The sequence below is a fragment of the Gymnogyps californianus genome, chromosome 8 (assembly GCF_018139145.2).
Source record: "Gymnogyps californianus isolate 813 chromosome 8, ASM1813914v2, whole genome shotgun sequence".
Lineage (NCBI taxonomy): Eukaryota > Metazoa > Chordata > Aves > Accipitriformes > Cathartidae > Gymnogyps > Gymnogyps californianus.
Genome location: NC_059478.1, coordinates 4,600,193 through 4,623,279, shown reverse-complemented (window position 1 = coordinate 4,623,279; position 23,087 = coordinate 4,600,193). Strand labels below are relative to the sequence as shown.

The following is a 23,087-nucleotide window of genomic DNA, read 5'->3' as shown; positions in this document are numbered from 1 at the left end:
TTCAAAAATATCCCTCCTAATGCTAAATGCATTCCCTCTCCCAGCAGTTTCATTTCATGTGAAATTTCCAGGTGTCTCCATTTTCATTCCAGTTCAAAAAAACCCCAACATTTCAATTTGCTGAAACTCTCCTTGCATTTCTAGTTCCAGATAGGTTCAAGTCTTTTGGGCTCAAGAGATCTCCACTTGTCCCCATGAGCTGCCCTCGACCTCTGTAAGCACTGGGGAACTGCTTGGCATCTTGCCCTAAATCCAAGCCTCAACTGCTCATCTCACACCAGCTTGATTCATAAACTAAGAAAAAGTACATTAGTAAGCCCAATGGATATGGAGTGACCCTGAAATGTTCCCAGTACACTATAATCCTTATGGCTGACTAAACAGGACAGATTTAAGCCTGCTTGGCAGTCTCCTAGCACCAGTCTAAGGTCACGAGTCAAAGGGCAGGCCAGTATTTTTAACTCTCCCCAATTCTAAAATGGTTTAACTTTGGTTGTTAAACCTCTGTTATTGTTAGGCTTGATAGCAGCACATGAAGCACCACATGCATTTGATTAAGGACTAATGAAATAAGCTGGGTACCATCAACTGTCATCACTCTTGTATTACAACATCTGCCTCTTCTATAATCATCTATAGCAGCAGTCTCTGTTATGGTAGTCTATACTCATGCACTTATCTCCAGAATGAGTTTACCACTGTGCATCTTCATTACCCAGTAATGCAGAGATCATGAAACATAAAATAACAAGAGAGTAGGGTCCTTCTACCCCATTTCCTTTCCCTTCTGCCCACAGTTACCTGTCAGCATGTCAGTGCTTGCCCTCTTGCTCTGCTTGCTTCCCAGCTCTGCCCAGAGATGGATGGTGAACTTCATGCCTGGTTTCAGTCCTGTCAGGGTGGTAATGCTCCTGTCCTTCTCCACTTCTATTTCCTTGTTGTCCCCATCAGCAGAAGTGTAGCTCACCATATACCTGTCTACGGGAGCTTGAACGCTATCCCAGGAGATGGTGGCTGAGTCCTCTGTCACTTGGTCAGTTACCAGATTCTTTGGGCTGTCCATTTCTAAGAAATAAAGTGCAGAGTAGAAAGTGTGGGTAACTAAAAGACACACACGTTCCCCTTAAAACTTTTGCTTTTTAAAACCCCATGATCCTACCCTCAGGAAGCAAAGGATGACATGGACTATGACATGGACTAACTCATCTGTAGCTTTACTGGGTCTCAGTGGCTAATCACCACTGTCTGCTATTGACAATGCAGAACTGGAGTAAGACAAGGTAAGGCACTGAGGCACGGCCATCTTCAGATAGAGGCCTCAGGAGTAAAATAACAAGTAGAGATACAGGGAAGAATGATTGTGCAGAAGAAGGTCCAACTGAAATTTGAGGCTATGTTAAACCTAAATTCTTATGAACCTTAAGAGAGATCCATTAGACCAGTTATATGGGAGCATGCACAGCCCTGGAGTCCTGGCTGACACAGATACAGTGAGGCAAAGAAAAAGATGCGAGAGACTGAGGCAGCAGCAACACCCTGCTCCCCTTTATCAGCCTCTCCCACAAGTAATCTCTTTTTGAGCTGTGAGGTGCCAGCAAGGTGTAACACTTCTCTACATTATGACTGAGGAAGGAAGTCCTCAGTAAAAGAAGTGGCCAAGGAAGGACATAATCATAGCTAATTCACCATGGGAAACTACATTCCTCCTTCCATAGCTGCAAAATCACACTCCAAGATTTCCACAGCTCACCCACTCTTGCTCTGCTTGCTTCCTTTCCCTACCCAGATACAGATGATGCACACCACATCTGGCTTCAAACTAACCAGGATAGCAAGACCTGTGTCCTGCCCCATCTCTCCCTCATTCCCAGGGAACGCTAGCAGTGTCCTCTACCAATGAGTCAGACTTCAGCCTAGCTAAGCAGCCAACTTCCGTAAGCAAAAACTTTGATTATACAAAGGGAATTACTGATAGTTAAGAGACTTTATCCAGGCTCAAACCATTTGCTACCCTTTCATGATTTGGGAGAAGATGATTAAAATAGGGGTGTTTCCTTCCAAGTCTTGATTCATTGATAAATACTATTCTTATCAGTGACACTAGTTGAAGCATCCTAAGTTTAGGCAGAGATTCAACAGCAGTAGTGTATACTGTGGAGCAGAGCTCAGCCACACCTGCAAAGCTTAGCATACCTGAAGACCAAAAAGAGCAGGCAAAGCTGATAAGTGAGGACCACAATGCTTTAGCAAAGTGCTGTGAAGCTCACACCAGGCTGATAGTTTCTGAACTAACAGAGCAGTCATTAGTTCCTATAAGTTCTCTAGACTTGGCACCATCTCTACCTGAAGCTTGAAGGTGCCTGTAGCGTGGATGTCCCCACATCATAGGTGACCACAAGACAAACTGGTGTCTAATATATGCTCTGCAACAGGCCAGAAGAAAACAGGACAGAAATTGAGATCACCTCTACAACATAGTGTCACGTAGAAGCACAAAGATTCTCTAGAATACCTGTCACTGCCTCAGTGCTGATCCTCTTGCTCTGCCGGGTTCCTTTCTCTGCCCAGAGGAAGATGACATATTCAATGCCAGGTTTCAGTCCTGTCAGAGTCGTGGTAGTCTCGTTCTTTCCCACTTCGATCTCCTCTGTGTCACCATCCACAGAGGTGTAGTTCACCATGTACCTATCTATGAGAGCCTGGACCCTGTCCCAGGAGATGGTGGACGCATCCTCTGTCACTTGGTCAGTCACTAGGTGAGCCGGGCTGTCGATTTCTGCAGAGACAGTCAAAAGTGAAGAACACAGGCTGTCATAGTCAGGCTGTACTGTGACACTCCTTCCCCTCAAGGGCCTTGCCGGTTTCTTCCTTTTTCAGGTCCTATTTCTGATCACATATTGATTGGACCCACAAAGCTGGGAGGTGTCAAGGTCTGAGGTGGTCTGACTGGGGTCTGTCTTTAATCCTTATAGATGCTTTCCTAGGGAACAGCACAGCCAGTCCTGACCTGGACAGAAGACAACCTTCGCAAAGCAAGGTATTGTTACTTTCTTGCTTGCTCATGGTCACAAGCCTCCGAAGCTCACATACATGTCATCTGTCCAGAAAGCGAGAGAACAACCAAAGCTCTTTTGTTAAGAGACCAGGATGACCCAGGTATGCATTTACTCATCTTTCTTCAGCAACTCCCTGACCTAGAGCATGGGTCTTGTAAGTGCTTGCAACTGCTTGCAATGGATTCAGATGTTCAGCTTTAGAGTGTTGTTATAAACCAGCAACCCTCACGCTGGGCAGATCACTACACCTCCTTAACCAGGACCGGCAACACAGGGGAAAAAGTCCTGGTAAGAACAACTGAGGAACCAGGATTAATAATCCTATTGCAAGAAAAGGCATCCTGCATGCTGTTAATCTCTCTGCACTTCAATTTCTTCATCTGCAAAAAGGAACTGAGCGTTTCCCTATTTCATGATGAAGGATAAACATATTAACCAATTAAAATAAGAAAAGACTATACAAATACGTAAGAGACACTGCTGCAAAGGCTTCATTTTCTCTAATCCCTACTAGTATTCACAACACAGCCCATTTATAGTACATACAGGTAATTAGAATCTGTAAGGATGTTGAATAGGTTTCACAGCAAGATGCACTAACCTGAAGATTTGATCTGTTAAGCCTGAATCTCCCTCTGCTGTGAAACTGTCCTGGATGGACTTATTCAGTGTTAAGGCAAAGCTGGGCTGTAGCTTATACTCTTAAGAAAATCTATTGCCCACTTACCTGTCACAGCCTCAGTGCTAGCCCTCTTGCTCTGTTGTTCTCCCTTTTCTGCCCAGATGTAAATGACATACTCCATGCCTGGCTTCAGTCCTGCCAAGGTAGTGACATTCCTGTCTTTCTCCACCTCTCTCTCCTCTGTGTCCCCATTAGCTGAGGTGTAGCTCACTCTGTATCTGTCTATTGAAGCCTGGACTTTGTTCCAGGAAACAGTAATTGCATCCTCTGTCACTTGGTCAGTCAACAGCTCAGTTGGGCCGTCGATTTCTGTAAGCAAAAGTCATAATTAGAAGTTTTAGTATAGTGCTGCAGTAATCACAATGGTCTAAAGACACAGACAACACAAGTTTTATAGGCAGAGGTCGTATGTTTCATTAGGCCACCAAATATATTTGGAAAAACAGATGAGCTTTGTGAAATGATTCTATGCCCAAAGACCTAAAAAGGGCTTGTGTGTCCAAAAGCTTGCTTGTTTTTTTCTCCAGCTCAAACTGGTAACTCTAACAGAAGTTTTATCTTTAGCTATAAACCGTGTTTTGATCATGCAGTGTAAATAACTGACACTTAAGCGAGTCCCATTGGATATCACCATTTGTGGAGCCAAATCATTTTGTAGTGTTGGATACAGTGCAAGGTAGATAAAACAAGGGTGCTAACTGCTTGCAAGTCCTGCCACTCTTGACACATTGGTAAACACACTTGCATGTCAGTGCCGAGGTGGCCGAGCCTTGGCAGGGCCAGTCAGCCCTGGGTGAGCTGGGCTGCTGAATTCTGCAGGAACAGTTAGGAGTGAAGAACACAGGTTGTCCCAATGAGGCTACACTTACTCCTTCCCCTCAAGGGCCCTGCCAATTTCTTCCACTTCTCATCCTTTATTTCTGACCAAGGACGGGCCTGAACTACAAAGCTGGGAGGCGCTCAATTCTGAGGTGTTTCAGCTGGGGTCTAGGGGTCCTCCTCGCAGCTGCAACAGCAGGGCTCTTTGTTGGGGAGCGACAAAGGCACAGCCAACCCTGCACGGGCAGAGAGGAAAGCCCATGCAGAGTATGGTGTTACAGTCTTTTGCTTTCTGAATATCACAACCTCTTGCCTGGGTTGCTCTGGGAATTAACCCAAAACCCAAATCAGAATCTGTCTGAAATGCAGCTCTCCTGAAACAAGATTACTTCATACTAAAGCAAAACTTCCTACCTGTCACAGCTCCCCTCTCTGCCCAGAGGCCGGTGGCATACTTTTTGCTTGGCTTCAGTCCTGTCAGAGCAGCGACGCTCTTGTCCTTCCCCACCTCCATGTCCTTTGTGTCCCCATCAGTTGTGTTGTATCTCACCAAGTACCTGTCTATCAGAGGCCAGACCCTATCCCAGGAGATCGTGAGTGTGTCTTCTGTCAGCCATCTGGCCACTACATGGACACTAGACTGGCAATTTTTTAAGAGAAGGTTTGAAGGTGAAGAACCAGGCAACGGCACTAGTGAGGACTACATTCACATTCTCCACTAGAAAAAAAAGCCACTTTCAATCTCCCCCCATTATTACAATCAGCCCCCTGCCCTTTTCACAGATGGAAAGATGACGCTAGATTTCACGAGCCTTAAGTCACTATCACAACGCACCCTGCAGGAACGTGGCCCTTCGAGGACAGCCCAACAGCCCATGACCTTTACACAGAGCATTTTTTTGTTGTTGTTTTGGTTTTTTTTTCCCTTTACTGAACTTCTAAATACATCTTAGCAGCCTGAGCAATGAAGGACTTGCAGATGCCTCCCAAATTATTGGAACAGCATTTCTTATTCTGGCTTATTCTGCTGCAGGGTCTAAACTCCAGGGCACAAATGCACAACCATCTGACAGCCACACTGTAATTTACCACACACCAGCTTAGCTGCACTATGATTTACCACACATTAGCTATGGTAAAAGTTGTGATTTTCCACCTGTGTGTACTAATCTCATCTCTTTTGTGAGATGAAAATACATTACTTCTCAATTTAATAAAAGATGCTGCGGCTTGTTTTTGTCACCCTAGAGCGGAGCACACTGGGAACGTGTATTTGAATAATCACAGCTCAGCTAGTTAGCAGTATAAGATGCTCACCTGTGGCAAGAAAAAAAAAAAATCAAGTGAATGATTTTCTTGTGTGATATGAAAATCAAGTTTGTTCTTTAGTTATAATTGCACTGCAGCTGGGTATGGGCTGTGCCTGTATGCATATGCAGTGCATTTAACTCCTTAACTCCCTGGGTGGTTCAGGAGCTTCCCAGCCAGTCACCTGTATCAGTGAGAATATGGGCTGCCTTGAGATAATGGACCAACTTGAAAGTAGGTGATTGACTGAGCTTCATAATTAAGCATTTGACTGATCCTTACATCCATCCCTCTGGGTGGGAACTTCAGACAGTCCTACAAATTCCCTGAGGCAGCTCCCATTGTGTCTAGTCCGATTTATATGCTTAAATGTGTTGGTTAACATCCTGAGTGGAGCAACCCAAACACTTCTCTAGGTAATTTCTGCTGTAGAAGTGCAGATTGCACATAGACAAGACATTTATAAACAGTCAGTAGAAACTGCTCCTGTACACACAGCCACATTGGACCATGGCTGGCTGGATTATCAGAACTGAGCAAAACAGTGGTTCAAGGAGTTTCCCAATCCAGCTGCAGACGCTGCTGCAAGCTCCCTTCCAATGGAGACTCCCTGTCACCAAGGGACAGCAACCAAATGTCGTGTTCAGGAGATTCGATTCCCCGCGTGATTCTTAACTTATGCCATGATCCAAATAAATTTGTTTTCCCTTTTTAACAAACACTCTGTCATGACTATCTGTGCCAAATGTGTACGAGCTCCCTGTCCTGTTGGGAAAGGCCACAACAGTCACCCAAAGAAAAGCTTGGAGGTGGTTTATGGCATTTTAAAGGCAAGGTACGAATGACACGTTCTAGTTATGAGGCTTTAGTTTTGGCTGTGTTTCGCTGTTCTCTGTACCAATAGTAACTGGTGCCTTGCCATAGGGCCTGTCCACAACAGGACTCCAAACAAAGAGTCTTCAAGCTGAGCTGGAGACCTGTTCAGCCACACTAGTAAGAATGACATGAATTTTTTTGCCTCGCTAAAAACCTGTGCAAAGCAGGAGAAGCTTTACTAAAACAAGTAAAATTGATGAACAAGTTTGAAATTCAAACTCAGCTCCCTCCGCTGCTGCTGCTACAACTTACCTGTCACAGCTCTGGTGCTTGCCTTCTTGCTCCTCTGGGGCCCCTTCTCTGCCCAGATGTGGATGACATATTCCATGCCTGGCTTCAGATCCAGTAAGGTGATGATGTCATTTTCACTCCCCACCTCTATTTCCTTGGTGTCCCCATCAGCTGAGGTGTATCTCACCATGTACCTGTCTATGGGAGCCTCAACTTTATTCCATGAGATAGTGGCTGTATCTTCTGTCACTCGGTCAGTTGCCACATTGGTTGGGCTATCAACTCCTGAGAGAACGTTTCAAAGTGCAGGATTAGGAAACTCCAGCTGAATTAAACCACTACAATACCTGTCACGACACGTGCACATTTCCTTCATTTTTGCCTTGCTGCCTTGGCCAGCTAAAACACAGAGTCACCGAGGTTCCCCGCTACAGCCCCTCGAGAAAGAAAGGCATCCATGAGAAACCAGCATGGTCAGAGTGGGGAGAAAGCAAGACTGTTCTACCATTTAGATGAAACTTTCAGGTTTTTTCTGCAGGAAGAGCTCGCAGGCTCCCTGCCTCACCTTCCACAGGTACTGACTTGAGCATTACCTTCTCGCTTGCCCTCCTCACCCACCAAGTATAGGCCCCATCCTTTCTCTGCCTCCCGTGTCAGCCGTCTGTTGCTCCTCCCTTTCAGCCTACCCTGCAGACCTGTCTCTCAGACTCCCCCAAGGCTTCTGCTATTTTAGGCGATGAATCAGAGTTTAGTGGTAGCTCTTGCAATAGCTGGTATTTATCTTAGTCGCAGCTCCGAAGTTCCAGGTGTTACATAAGAATATGAGCAGGATTACTCATTGTGGATTTTTTTTTTTTTCCCTTTTTAAGAAGTTTTGCAGCCCCCATGTCTGTGAAGAACAGCTTGAAAACACAAGCCAAGGGTGTTCCAAATCATCAGAATCTACACAGGGAAGAAGAGTGGCCTTACAATGGCAGTGTGGAGGTTGTAGGTTTTGTTGTTTTAAATCAATTTTCTTTTAATGGAATAATTTACAAGACCACCTCAGGAATGTCAGGCTTAATTTGGGATTTTTCAGTCTTTGGATGCAGCACGCCTACCTACCCTTTTGTAAGAGAGCGGAATTTCAGAGTTTCTAGAATCTTACCGGTAGAATGAGAGTTCAAAATTCTTCAAGCTCTCTTTTGCAATATAATAGCTCAAAAATATTCTGCCATTTTTTTTTAATAGCTTGAAGCATCAATGAACTAACAGGGTTTCCAGATCTGCTTTAACATTCAGGTCTGGAATGGCTAGGCTGCCAGTTAAAGGAAAAATAACAGTCAAGTAACAGTAGAACGTGCCAGGCCTTCTGAGCTGTACTGAGCACACAGTCGGAGCAGAAGTCAGCTTAAAGATGCTTCTGTGCTCTCCCCACGCTGGAGATTACTACGTCTGACTTGGGCTCTGTTACAAGATGAAGCAGTCCAAAGTTTCAGCCTCTAAGGTCAGCAAGCAGCTGAAGCCTCTTCAAGTCATTTCACATGTCAGAGGCGAAGACTCAAGCTACTACAGAAATGCCAGGGCTGTGCCACTGTGCAGCCCACAGGACAAGCGCAATTTCACCTCCGTGGGGCCAGGTGTATCAGACCACAGAGCGGGCTGGGACTATGGCCCCCAGTGAAAATGCAGGCCTGGCAATGGTGTGCTCGTCTGCTCCTCAGTCCAACTGTTCTGTTCAGGCTGGTGAACAGAAAAATAATGGTGGAACCAGGCAATACAGGAAGGAAGAAGAACTTATCCTCTTCCTTATGTGCTCCTGAGCTCAGAGACCAGACAAATCAGCAGCAGCTAATAGCTGCAAGGCAGTCAGCGGCAGCTGCCCAGGGGATCTGCGAGGAAGGGCCATATCCAGACCACAAATCATGTGTGCTAGGTTTAGGCAAGGTCATCCTGTCTACGATCTAGTTAGGGAAGTCATGAACCAGCAAGCTTTGAGTTACTGCTAGACCTAGCTCTGAGCTCGTTTGAGGGTTGTTATTACGTACAGAGGCCAGCTTACTATGCTTATCCTATGTCTAGCTGGAGCCGTTAGTCAAGTTAAGGGTGAAGTTACTGTAGGTTTAAAACCAAGGCAAAAGACTGAGCTAGGGCTAGGTTTAGTGTTTAAAATACAGTGTAGACAAGCTTAAACAAAATATAAGCAGACCTGGCTGCAGGTCGTGCATGAAGCAGCAGACAACTGTGCACCTTTTGTGCTGCAATCTTGACGGATCTGTCCCCGAACCCTGTAGTAACATCACTATCGTAAAAGAAACTTTCCACGTACCAGTCCTACCACTCACTGAGGATGGTTTCCCCTCTGTATTGTCTTTCACAGGTATGACAGTGACCTCGTACTCTGTGCCAGGTTTCAGGCCTACAAAGAGCAAAAGGGAGCATTACCAACAATTCGGGAAGACAGTAGTTTTTCTTAAAGAAAGCTATTTTGTTTAGTCTATCCAGTTCTAGGTTTGTAGCAGAGAGGAACTTAAAGTTTAGATTTCTATCTAAATTCCTTTTGTCTTGAGAATGCCTTGATAGCACTTTTGGTCCAGGCTTGCCCTTAGGGCACACATTGACTATAGTAAGTGGGGACTTCCATAATATCTGTGTTACCAGCTCTGAAACAGAAGAATACACTTTATTCCTAACAAGGACAGAATTAAAGCTGAATGAATATGCCTTGAAACTTGCTATCCACAGGGCACAGAAGCTTTCTCCCTATGGAGACACCCATCATTACGGCATAGGGGAACCCCAGTAGATCTCACCCTGGCGTATGGCAGGCAAGAATTGAAGAAAAACTGGCCATCCACACATGAGAGAAGAATCATCTTGGGACTATGGTCTGACCGTCAATTGTTTCTGCCACTTCTCACTGCCCCTGCCCAGTTTGGAATACCCACAAGTACTCACCAGTCATGATGTGTCTGCTCTTAGGGTCATTGCTTTTGGGCACCATGACCTGCTTCTCATCCATCTCCACCAGGGATCTGAACTTCAGCTTGTAATAATCCACATCTGTTGGTGGGTTCTCCCACTCCACTTCCAGGGAGTTCTCCATCTCCTCCGTCACCCAGATGGCATTGAGTGCAGACAGGACTGGGAAGGACAGCAGAGGGCCGTGAGGAAGCAGCATCAGCATGAAAAGGTAAATATAAGATAGGAAGTTGCTAAACAGTCCTCCTCCCTGCCCAGTCGCCTGCTCTGAGACCCGAGACATTTTCCTCAGCCAAACTGAAGAGTTAAGCAAGTACAGCACAATCATTATTTCAACAGGCTTAGTTTTGTCCATGGTAACACTCCAACTCCAGAGTTTTCTGACTCTCAGCTCCTACCTGTTGTGCTAGAAGCAAGAAAAATGTCAAAATAACCAAACTTTTCACTGTTTTTGCCAAGTGCAGGCAGACAGCATAATATCAGCTGCTAACAAAATGGCATTTCAGTTCTCTAGAGACAGCTTCAAATGTGCCGTCTTTCCACACTCAACCTCCTAACCTCAGTAGCATCAGGCTCATTCAGTCCTGGGAAGAGACTATGAGCAAAACTCGCTGCTGCAGACATGTTTGGCAAATTAGTACCTAGGAATGACATCCTGCCTACTTCAAAGTCCCTTCTGCATCCAGTCAAACAGTGCATTATTCTTAATAACGTGCTGGCTTTATCTTGCTTGCTTCCATTCCTGCTTCTTGCAGCAGGCAACATTACGGATTCCCTGGAATTCAGGGGTGTCAATGCAAGTAGGATTTGAACAAGATAAAGGGAAAGAGAGGAAATTTGCAATACATTCAGCTCTAACGATACATATCTGGGAACAGATTCTCCAGAAAAGAACAATGACAGAAAACTGCAACTGAGGCTGGGAAGAGAAAGTGCTCTCCAGCGCTCAGACAGGATGTAACAAACCTGCAAAGCCAAACAATTTGCTCCACTTCTTTGAATCTAACTTTAAAGATCTACGACTTCTGACTTTGAAGAAAAATCCTGCCTGCTCCTACCTGTACTTGCTTCTAGATACTTGGGCTCACTGGCAATCCCCTTCTTCACATGATGAAGTGTGACATTGTATGCGGTGCCAGGGCGGAGACCCACAATCTCATAGCTGAGCTGCCCTTTGGGCACATGGACTTGTTTCACCAACGTCTCATACCCTACTGGATAATAGCTAATGAGGTAATTATCCACATCAATCATTGGATCCCAGCTGACAGCCAGAGAGTTCTCTGTGGAGTTCAGCAGCTGCAGGTTCTGAGGAGCAAGCACTAGAAAAGAAACAAAGAAAAACATTGCAATGAGAATGATGTCACGTAGCCAAGCAAGAAATTTTTTCAAACTTATTCTGAATACAGAGAGAATGCAGAACTGGAACTCCCAGTCTGCAGTCTTCCTGGGTTTGTCCATTTCTTTCTGCCCAACAGCATATCATTAAATACAAATGAATACTGCAGTCAGTAACAAATACCATAATTTCCTGGACGACTCTTTCCAGCTTCTAAACCCACACTGGCATGAGGAAAACTCTCTCATAAAGCTGTCCCTTCCAATGCCTCTAGGAAGAGAAAGACAAGACAAAACCTTCTTTTCGTATCACTGTCAGAGTTATTTCAAAATGTCAACTGGTCCCCAAAACTGGGGAACACAGCTTCTCCATGGCAGAGGTAGAAAACTGAGCTTTTATACTGGTGGAAACTTACATTTGGTGCCTGGAGGAGACCTGGGCAAATCTGCTGCACATAATAAATTTCAGGACACCAACAGTGCCTTAACCATTTTGCGACAAGACAGATAGCTTAGTGTCTTGAAGCAGCCCTTGAAAGCAGTCAATGCAGAACATCTGTCAGAAAGTTTACCTGATTTTAATTACAAGCAAGCACATCATAAACTGATCAGACCATCCACCGGCTGTATTTCATTAGCAAGGCACTAACCGATAGCAAAAAATAGATAGCAAGTGCCTGTAAAAAGGCATGTGTCAGCAACATTAGGTCAGATAACATCACGAGATTCTTCTCACTTGAAAGGCAGCATTCATTCCCTTGTGTAACTCACAGCTCTCACCAAATTCCACCCTCAATATGTGCATACCATTGCTTTTGATGAAGACTTTGTACAAAATGTGAGAACCTTCATCCTGCCTCTCCTTGTGATATAGAAGCTGGATTTGAATAATCCAGCTTTGCAGTAAAATAATAAAGAACCTAAATACATATGGTGTGGTTTATCCCTTGTCTAAGCATAGTTCAGAAGAGAATTGTATCTGCCTCTCTGAAGAGGAGAGATGTGGCATAAGAAATCATTATCATCTGTTTAGGACAATGCCTAAGACAGTTTGTGTTTCCGAGCAGGACGTTTTGACGAGGGTTTCTTGCAAAGGCAGTGACTCTCTAACCCAGGGGAATCTGTTTTTGCAAAGTATTTTTTTGCTCTGCCCTGAGGTGCGCCAGAGCCATCTTCTCCAGCCAACGTGACAAACACAAGCACTACAGGACTTGACAAAAACACTCCTGGTCAGGGCCAGGGGAAGTGGCCCCGTGAAGGTGTGAAGGGGAAGGAGGTGCTGCCTGGACTTGGTAACCCTTGAAAACCTCCTCCTCTTCCTCTCCGACAGCAGACGACCTCCTAGCCTGAAGCGAAAGGGTTCATCACAGGCACAGCACTAATTGCTGAGGTGAATTAGGAGGATGGGTGGTTGTGGGCCGTGCCAGAGTCCATCTTGCGTTCTGCTCGCTCTCATCAATCTCTCTCCATCAGGCAGGTTCTCCTCCAGAAGCAGGCTGAGGCCTTAACGGCTGAAGCAAGCAGGAAACGAGCAGCACACTTATAGATCCAGCACTGGGCTGAGAGCTCCCACGGGGGCTTGTTGGGAACCCTGGCTCCCCTGGGAACAGCAAAGAGTCCCCCTTTATTTTCTTTTCCAATTTCCTGATTACAGCATCAACACAAACACTTCCTGGTTAAACTAATATTGTGCTGAGATACCAAAAAACTGGTTTTGTGGATACCCTTGTTTTAAACTGCTGGTTTATTCGTCTTCAGATATCCCACAGTGCTATTTTGGAGTGCCAATAAACAAAATCCAGAAAGAGCACAGGCCAATACCTGCTGTTCAATGTGTCCTTGGCCTCTATTTCTCCTTCAGAAGGAATTGCAAGATATTAATTATACTGTTGCATGCTTGCTAGTAACTTCTAGATGTTCAGACATTCCTGTTACCATGGCAATATACAACAAAATATGTCATTTCATGATCTGAGACACATAATGATGATAAATAAATAAAAACTGTGCTGTGTAAATCTCCCAGGATGCAGAAATCTAACCCAAATTGGAACAGAAAAGGCAATTTGACACCTATGGGAGAGGAGCACTTGGCTACAGATGCTGAGATGGGAACCATTTGCCTTTGGACTTAAAGTTTTTAAGCAGGAGTGGAGGTGTAGTGCTCAGAAACAGCAGCAAAATGGATTGTGCTATATATATTAACTCTGTAGTGCTTGCTCACTCAGAGAACAGAGGCCACTTTCACCAGCCTGTAAAACCGCTGCAGGTGTTGTGTAAGGAAGAGGATCCAAGCCTGGACCCAGCCAGCCCTTTGGGAGAGGCTGGCTGGGCAACAGTTCTCTGGGAGAATTGTTTCTGCTCTGGGAGAAACTCCTCTGCTTGCCACCTCAGTAAAGGTGCTGCCTCCTGAGCAGCAAATCCCAGTCTACTGACAGGAGAGAAGAGTGCTGGAGCCACCGAGAAACATCTCTGGATAGTGTGGAAGGGGTAGGAGGAGTGAAGTTTTGATGCAGAGCTCTTGTCTGGATGAACAATTTGAGTAATAATCTTTTAAATAAAAGGTGAGTCTCTAAGCAGATAGGTCAAGCCTGAGAGGTGAGGGATGATCCAGAGCAGAAAAGACCTGTGAGTAAGGTCACTGCAAACCCTTACTAAGCAATACCCGGTGCTCAGTGTGTGGCTGTTACCTAGTTCTTCCTGAGGAGCTGTGAAAGATTAGACCAAGCAGTGATATGCTGAGAAGGAAAGGCAGCTTCCAGGGTAAAAGGCTAAGTGCTGAAGCCTGGAGTATCAACCTGTGCTTATAGGGAGATTATAGGTTTTTCAGAATTCAGCAGAAACTGCTGGACACACACCTCAAGGTCAGCTCAGTCAGGTCTTCTCAGGCAAATCCTACTGCCTTGTAACAAAGCAGGGTAAGGGAGAATTTCCCAAAGACCTCACTTCAAAGGGAGGTTATTTAAAGGATTTATGCATCCTTTGTCTCACAGGTTTTATCAAATCAACTACCTTATCGGCAAGCAGTGCACACCGCAGCAAACATGATTTTACCTTCTATTGTCTCATTTGTATGCCAAGAAACAGACTCTGGCTCCCTCTTTATTTACAGGCTCCATACCCAGTTTTCCTCTCTCCTTCAGCTGCTACACACAGGCTTGTGCTAGCACTACCTTTAACTGCATTTCCACCTTTCCCCAATTCACAAATGTTTTCCAGGCAATTCTGGAAGACAAGGACCCGTCAGCAACCCCTAGCCCAGCTGGAACTCCGAGAGGAACCTGGTGACCCCAGGCTTGGCTGACCTGCAGGATTAACCAAATGTTTATGGGAGGTAGAGAGGGAAACCTAGATTGAAAGAAAGAAGGGAGAAATAACTCACAGGCATGTCTTACCCTGGGAGCAGTCGAGGCCAAAGAAGCCATCGTGGCAGTAGCACTCTCCTGTGTCACAGAACCCATTGCCACTGCAGTCCCCGGGACATCGTTTCTCGCTGCAGTCCTCTCCGATGAACTCCTCGTAGCACTGGCAGACCCCTTTGGCTGTGTCACAGATCCCGTTGCCGCTGCAGTTCTCAGGACAGAGCCGATGGCTGCAGTCCTCACCAAAGTAAGGCTCATCACAGACACACTTCCCACCGTCGCAGCGCCCATGGCCGCTGCAGTGGCTGGGGCAGGTGGGGCGGGAGCAGTCGCTGCCCTCCCAGCCCTCGGCACACTTACAGCTGCAAGTCTCATAGAGGAAAGTCCCGTGGCCGCTGCAATGCGAGATACCTGGCCAGAGCAGCACCAGGATGCGCAACGGCAAGCGTGACACACAGACGAGAGAAAATCAAAATTAAAAAAAAAAAAAAAAAAAAAAAGAAAAAATTAGGAACATAGCAATGGACAGGTAGCGCACAGGTGTGTTCAAAGTCATTAAAGGGAAAGCATAAATATGACTGGAAAATATGGGCTGAAAAAGACATGAAGACATCACCTTGTCCATCTGCCCCAGGTCCAAGGAGGGACCAGCTCCACCCTTGCCATTCCCAACACATTTGTCCGTAGTCGGCAGGAATGCAGATTCCATGACAACCCCAGAGAGTCAATTACAAAGCTTTTCACAGCCTCTAACCTGAATCTTCCTGGCTGCAATTTAAGCTCACCATTTCTCATCACAGTTATTATAAAGATGGAGAGCACATTATTCTCATCTGCTATACACCCGTATTTTTCATGTAACCAAAGACTTAGCACTTCTCCCTGTCTCCATTCCCCAAACAAGATGAGTTTGTTAAATCTTTTCTTAGAGGCCATGCGGTATAAAACTTTGATCACAGGCACAGCTAGTGGCCACCACAAAACATCATCATCATAAACTCTGCTCTTCTTTTAGTCAGTTATCAAGGAGGAAATAAAAAGACAAATTCTCAACAACTGCAAAATTCTGGAGGCAAAAATGAGAAAGGAAAAGACAGCAACAAGAAGTGCCTCCCTCATCTCCCACCCTCCTGCAGAAACTCCTCCACTGAATCCTTCCACCTATGTGAAACTCAGGAACCGTTCCCTTCCACTTCTGGGAATGCCTGGGGAGATTTCCCCCGCACCGGTTCCAGACGTGGTACGTACTACTGCATTTTGGGACCTTCAGATTTCCTTTCACATCACAGAAACCAGCGCACCATCCCATCTGTAGGACTCTAGCATTTCACTCACAGAGAACCCCCAAAACCTTGACAAATGGATTCCAGTCCCCAAATCTCTGCAGTAAATGGGCTGTATCTGGGATGTAAGAACAGATACTGCAATTGTTACTTACCTTGGCTTCCCCCACAGCACTTCTGAGGGCTGCAAACTTCTCTCAGCTCTGCCACTTCTTTCTCAAGCTTCTCCATCCTTTCAAGCAGACCCTTAACGTGGGTCAAAGTTTCACAGTCCCCTTTGGGTGCATGCACATGGATGTTGTGCCTAAAGATTATATTCTGCTCTTCGTTTTCCTCTGCCTCCCCAGGATCTAGCTGCACCCCACTGTTGTCTGCATGCTGTAATGGATCTGCTTCCACCTTAATCTCAGAGGACGTAGGCAGGTCAATCCTGTAGGAGTGGCTGAAGGATATTCTTTGACCATCGCTGGTGCAGTTGTGAGATGCAGGTTGTTGAATGGCAGATGTCTGAAGAGCACAGCACAGCAATACTCCCATTGGGAAAGCAAGCCAGGTCTGGAAATGCATCTGGTAGGCTTTCAGAGGCAGCACTGACCCCTCAAACAGCACAGCTGCTTTCAAGAAGAGGAAAAATGTAAGAAGTGTGATCATAAAGCTGGTTGTCATGATTTTCTAAAAGACAAATTCTGTTTTTCCCTGATTCAGTACTAGGTTGGTCAGTACCTGGAAAAGAGTCACACCGCATGAGTTAGATACAAAAGAGCTTCTAGACTGCCAGGCCAGGAGCTTTAAGTTTGCAACTTTCAAGTGAGACTTAGTATCATGGTCCATTGCAATTATTAATTATGCCATAGCACTTCTCATTCCCCTGCAGTTACAGTAGACATTGTATCAGCCTCCCAGCTGTGAGCTGGATTACTGATCATCTTTTTGGTCATGGTAATCTCCAGCAGCTTGCATGGTTTTCAACTAGAAGCTTGGCAACTGTGCTGATGCTGCGTGCATGAAAAATTCAGAGAGCTGACATCATTGGTCTTTCAGTACAAGATGTTTGGGAGATAGTTTTGCTCACTTTACATGCATCATGCCATGAGAAGTCTTTCCCAGGACAGCTGCATTTCGGGCATGGGTAGAAATGTTTTCAGGAAGGTGTTGAAGGCGATGCCAAGAGTCAGCTTCTACAGGGACTATAAATGTAGAATGATTTCTCAAGGAGGGAGATCAGCTAAGAGAAGTGGACCACAGAACAGGTGTCACTGGGATAGAATAGACATGTCTGCATACAGCTGGAAAACAACTCACACCCTTCTGCAGCACGCTGTTAAACATCCCTTTCCTTCTCCCATCACTCACAGCCCGTGGTTCTGTAAACGCTGACCTGAGCAAGTGTCAGCCTCAGCCTTACAGTCCCCATCTCTGCCTCTGCCTGCTGGAGACAGAGGAGGGGAGCTGAGTTTCTGTGGAGCTGAGGACATCTGCCCTGTAGAGGCAGGACTGAGATCCTCACCTGGCCCCATACGTGTTGTTGATTACATCTCACAAAACCCTCACTTCGGGTACCACTGTCCTGACAGCGCTGAACCAGCCGTCTTCAGCTTTAAGGTCTCATGTTGATGATTTCTGATTTAGTCCACCACTTCAAAAAGGCCCTTTAGATTTAAATTACCAGGTTTTCACCTTTGGACTCAAATGATACATAAAATTAAACCCATCCTCTTCTGCTAATATAGCGCATAGCCTACACCGTTACCTGGACTGGGGAGAATTAAAAAATTTCCTCCATTTGAAACCAATGCATTGGCATTTTGTGTGCCTGAACACCGGATTCACTTGAGGGATTTAAAGTTTATTTTGCTTTGACTCAGTTACCTGATTTGTTATCTCAGCATTGGCAAGGTTCATTCAGAAGCTACTGGAGCAAATCTGTTAACACATGGAGTGAGAGGATGTGTTGTAAACCCATTTGTTTTCCTGTACTTTTATTTCAAAAATATTCTTTCTTTCCTACCCTGCATAAATAAATAGGAAGAGCTTGTTTTCAGGCTGATTAAGTCTCAAAACTAAGACTTAAAAATAAATAAATATTACTGTTTAACTGCATTGACATTTAGAGGTCAAAACTGAAGTCCAAATATTTAGTTTAAAATCTTCAGGTAAAGTCTTTAACAGAAACAAAACTGTTTGCTGTAAAAGTTTTGTGCTGTCAACCAAGCAAGAATTTTGGACGTAAGAAATGAACACCTCATAGACAAGAATAACAGGAAGGAAGAAACTGAACAAACATGGGTGGAAGGATAAAATGTAAAGTTAGAAACCTAAATTTATCAGTTGGCTTATTCAACGTTACAAACTAAATTTTGGCATTAACGGTAGATGTCAATCTGTACAGGAGGTGATATATACTTGGTTAAACACTTAGAATTTCATATCACAGGATGCAAATACAAAATGCCACCATATGTGACTTACTAAGCAGTCGTGTTACTCATTGCACAAGCAGAAGAAAAAAAACATTATTTAAGTGCTAAATTAGGTAATGCAATAACTAGAAAGCATTTGGCCAATATGTATCCATAGTAACAGCACATCTGAACTCAGACAATAGTGCTGCCCCAGATAATATTCTCTGAAGTAACAGAGGACTCCACTCCTAAAGAATCATACTAAGTTTTCAGCTCCTCTACTATTTCCATTAGAATCACATTTCTGAAAGTCATACAATCCTGAGTTATGATGAAAATTAACTGTTTCTGTGAAACATCCTTATATCTCCTAAATGTCTGATACTTTGGAAATATCCCTACCATTAGATTCATGCCCTACCATTGGCAGCACAGCCACAGGAAGGTGTCCTTCATGCTCAGAAACATGAGGCTTTGGTTGCTAAAAACCAACCAAAAAGCCACCACCATTGGAAATATATATTATACCTGCCTACACCTATATTGCAGGCCACTGTAGTGCATCTCTCTTCAAGCAAAATCATCACTGACATCAACCAAAATAGGGTATGGATTTCAAGATTCACTCTACAATTCTTTATTTTATATGAATAAAAGAAGGGAATTATCTCTGCTGCTTATTCCCAAGTAGCAATTTGTTTGGTTGGGTTTTTTCCCCTCCATTCAGCCCTTATCTACATTTAACTTACAGCAAGAGAAATAGAGGGGGGAAGAGTATGTTGCTCTGCGGAGGCAGGGCTTCTTCCCTATCTCTGTCTTCTGAGGTTTTGCAGATAGCTGTTTGTGACCAAAGATGCAGCTTTCCCACCCTGACCCAGCTGCTATTCTGTTTCCCAGGACTCCCCTCCCTCAAAGGGCCACAGAAACTAACTACACCTTTCTTCTGCTGTGCAGACTTCTGAAACAAATCAAGTCATAACAGATTGCTTCAAAGCTCTGAACAAATTTAATGTCTAAATTCTACAGATTCTCATCATAGTCCATTGCAGAAAAGCCCAGAAGCTTTGTTTTGTGGGGTTTATTTCCAAACCCCTGGGGATGAGTCCCCCAAACCACCCCACCACCCCAAACAGACGGACACACGCACAAAATCCCTTCGCTCAGCACCAAGTTCTGAATAGCATGCTGGGTTGTAACATGATGTCATTACTAATTAGGGCTTCATGGGAACCACAAATTGATCTCAGATTTTCCTGGACTTAGAGATCATTCAGGAGGAAAAACCCCTGAACATAAGCATTTCTGTCAAGCATAATGAAAGAGGACAGCTTTTTTGGCTTCCTCATCATGTAATAAAGAGATTTTCCCCTGCTGTTAAAAAGAGTGGGTTTAACTGATTCTTCATGGAGAATATCATGTCATACATATAACTGGCAATAATAGCAGATTAGGGAAAGGACTAATTTAGGAAAGAACGCCTAACAGTCAGATCTACTAGGCACAGAATATTCTCCTAGGGAGAAGGAAAGGGACGGAAGAAGCCCTGCTCACATCTTTCCAACCTTTGCAGAGGAAAGCATGGGATGATCAAAGCTGGAGAGAACTTACAGTATTTATGTGAAAGACTCCAATGATCTAACTCTGTAAGTCTTTTTCTATCCTACAGGTCAGTGCTTGAAGATTTGGGGTATAGGTCTTCGCAGTGTTATCTTCTGCTAGCACCCAGTCAGCCATAGGAGATGCATGACGGGAAGCTGCTTCAATCGAGGCAAGAGCTGATAGAGACATGGATGTAGATACTTAGCAGGGTGCCACCCAGGCGACACGGAGAAGGGATTGAGGAGAGAAAGGGGAACTTGTAGTCACAGGAAAAAGGACATGCAGGTCTAGGACAGCTCCAGGGTTGCAGAAAAGGAAGAGAGAGAGAATTATAAGATCAAAGATCAAGAAACGGGGCAGAGTAGACTATGTACATATCCAAGCAGCAAGAGTTACACAACACAACGCTACAAGCAACACACATTAAAGCTGAAGAAAAATAGCCAGAAAAAAAGGAGATGCAGTGAAAAGAGCCATGGGCTGAGAGCTGAGCTTTCTAAGTACAAAGGGAGAGTACATGGTGTGATTTTTTGAGCACAGCATTTTCCATGCTAGGGCTAGAACAGAAGCCGCCAAGTTGTACCACAGTACTAGAGACATGAGAGCTGGCAGTTTCCTAACTGCCAAGTTAGAAAATTGGCATGTTTAACCATCCTAAAGGCAGGGGAGGTTTCCTGAGGAACACAAGAGGAATTACAAATATTAGAAGACGTGTCAGAAAGTCCTTAGCAAGTTCACAGAAGTGCTGCTGATATCCAAACAGCCATCACTTACTTCAACGACTCTCGAGAAGAGCAGCAACAGGCCTGTCTGACCAACACTAGGAAGGTAGCATTTAGGCTCAGGAGACACAAGCATTACCAATGATCGATATTCATCACGTGCTCCGCCTGCAAATGGATGTTGACTGTAGATTGCCATACTGTTTAAAGCATGGAGATGACAATGTGGGAGCAGGGGAGTGCGTAGCAGCAGCCTGTGGAGAGAAGCAAATGCACCTGCAGAGGCACATGGCAAAGCTGTGTTCTTAGATACAGAAGCAGATGTAGTAGCACAGAAGGTGATAAACCAGCTCACCTCTGAGTAAGTTGGAATACAGTTGCGCTCCTTACATCTTGCAACACTTTCAGCAATAAAGAATGACAGAGTCAGTGACACCAAAGAGCAGAACTCACTCATTGGGGGCTACTGGTTTTTTGTCGGCAGTCTGACAAAAATGAAGGGAGGGTCAAAACATGCACAAAGTGCTGATACTACTACTCAGATGCTAAGAAGTCTAGCCCATTTTCCTTCTGCTTTACGTATTTTTTTCGGTGAAGCATTCAGCTGAGACAAGCTACTAATTTTACAGACTTTCCATAAGTATAATTTAGTTTAACCAATTGGATTATTTGTCTTTATTTTCTGTGGTGAAACTCTTCTACTGTTCCAAACCTCATCTGCTTTAGAAAGCTCTGCATCAGAGTTCCTTTTCTCTGGTATTGGTCATTGCTGTAATAAGCTAGCCAGCATTCTGTTTTCAATATTACGCAATCTTCATGCAATTAATGGTTGCAATTAATGCAACCAATGACTGCCAACAAAAAATGCAACCATTAATTTAGCAAAGTCGTTTCTTTTGCAAGCATCTACGTTTTTTTACTTCCAGACTGAATGAACCTTACCTAATGCTACAGAAATTTGGGATGATTTGAAATAACGAATAGAAAAACAGAATTATAATCAGCCAGGTAGACGCTATGCTTCTAGATTCATCCTTATATTTACCTTTTCTTTCATGCTAATTCTTCTGCAATGTCTGATAAGCAAGGTGTATTAACCGTTCATACGTGAATGAGAGATCGCTTCTGAAATCCTACATACTCATTAGAAAGTGCAGAGAGGCTTAATAGTATTTGCACATTTGCTAGTTAGCATAAATATGCATTTTGTAACAAATGACCTAGCTCCGTTCTGTTAAATCATTAGCTTCCAGTTTAAGTCAGTCAGTCTTCCCTGAAGCAAATCTTTGTTCTGTTGCCTGCACAGCTCAAAAATTTTGTAACTAACTCCTGTATTTGATCAATTTTACTTATCCAATGAATGACATTTTTATTATAAATAGTATAATCAATAAAGTACTTTTATTGTGGAAATAGTGATATATTTCATTTTATGTGGCAAAAAACTTCTACTCGTTTTCACCACTGAGTCAGTGAAAAGGTGCACTAGAAGGCATAGGAAGAGCTTTTGGATGAGAAAATACTGAACAATTACTCAGAGTGTTTGTTGCAATTATAAGATGTAAGTGTGATCAAATTCCAGCACAATCTCATGACAAAAGGAAAGGGCTTTTAAAACAACTACTGTCACACAAAAATCGGAGCCTAAAATGGAAATTACTAGGAACAAGCACTCTAAAACAATTACCTTCTAGATTAAACCCCAGCTCCATTAAAGCCAAAGGCAAAACTCCCGTTTACTTTAGCAGATGTGTGGTTTCATATGGTTGGAGGAGACAACCTGAGAAAGCTTAAGCCCTTCAAAATGGAGTGACATTAAACACTACTATACATTTTGCAATAATAATACATGCCCATAATACAGGATTATTGATATTTGTGTAAGGCTTTCAAAGCCTTGGAGGGCATCTGCTGTAGGAAGTCGGAGAAAAATTGGCTGCATTTTTCATTCAGAACAAACAACAGGAATCTCAAAGGAAATAAAAATACTTTCCTCTTACCTTTCAAGCTGTCTGGTTCAGAGCCCTTCTGATGCAGCCACCACTTGCAAAGGTAATGTGAGCAAGCTGAAAGGTCACCAAATCATCTCCCCTTCCCACTCCAGCTGCAAACCAGCAGCAGTCCCTGCAGTGAATTTAAGTCCCCATGGACCAGATGAAAGGAACCAATAGAGGCCTTGGGATGTTTCCCTCCCACAAACCACCTAAGGAGCACGCTGGGTTTGGGAGCAATTCCCCTATCCAGTATCAGTCTTGCACACCAGCAGAAAGAACCATTTCCTATTCATTTTATGCTCTGCTTCTAGTCAAAAGCCAGAAAGCCTTTCCAGCCCTGTAAATCTGGCAGCACACATCCCAGAATTATCACCGAGACGCACGTATCGACAAGTACATTTGTAGTATTAATGATGTGAAATTCAGGTGGAGTAACACAGAAAGTAAAAATAAA

General features: G+C 44.2%; 1 protein-coding gene across 2 annotated transcripts in view; it reads right to left on the bottom strand.

Annotated features, from left to right (window-relative positions):
* TNN (tenascin N) overlaps positions 1–23,087 on the bottom strand; it is a 31,450-nt gene that overhangs the window by 7,441 nt on the left and 922 nt on the right. The window contains exons 2-13 of one of the 2 annotated variants that reach the window (XM_050901378.1): positions 22,640–22,763; positions 16,072–16,530; positions 14,667–15,044; positions 10,992–11,255; positions 9,910–10,095; positions 9,281–9,370; positions 6,994–7,257; positions 6,148–6,155; positions 4,972–5,197; positions 3,784–4,047; positions 2,513–2,776; positions 802–1,065 (exon numbers count right to left, since the gene is read on the bottom strand). In XM_050901378.1, the coding sequence (XP_050757335.1) occupies positions 802–1,065; positions 2,513–2,776; positions 3,784–4,047; positions 4,972–5,197; positions 6,148–6,155; positions 6,994–7,257; positions 9,281–9,370; positions 9,910–10,095; positions 10,992–11,255; positions 14,667–15,044; positions 16,072–16,483 (2,620 nt within the window). In that variant the 5' untranslated portion in view covers positions 16,484–16,530; positions 22,640–22,763. The remainder of the gene's footprint in view (positions 1–801; positions 1,066–2,512; positions 2,777–3,783; positions 4,048–4,971; positions 5,198–6,147; positions 6,156–6,993; positions 7,258–9,280; positions 9,371–9,909; positions 10,096–10,991; positions 11,256–14,666; positions 15,045–16,071; positions 16,531–22,639; positions 22,764–23,087) is intronic. The other variant, XM_050901379.1, reaches the window with a different exon arrangement.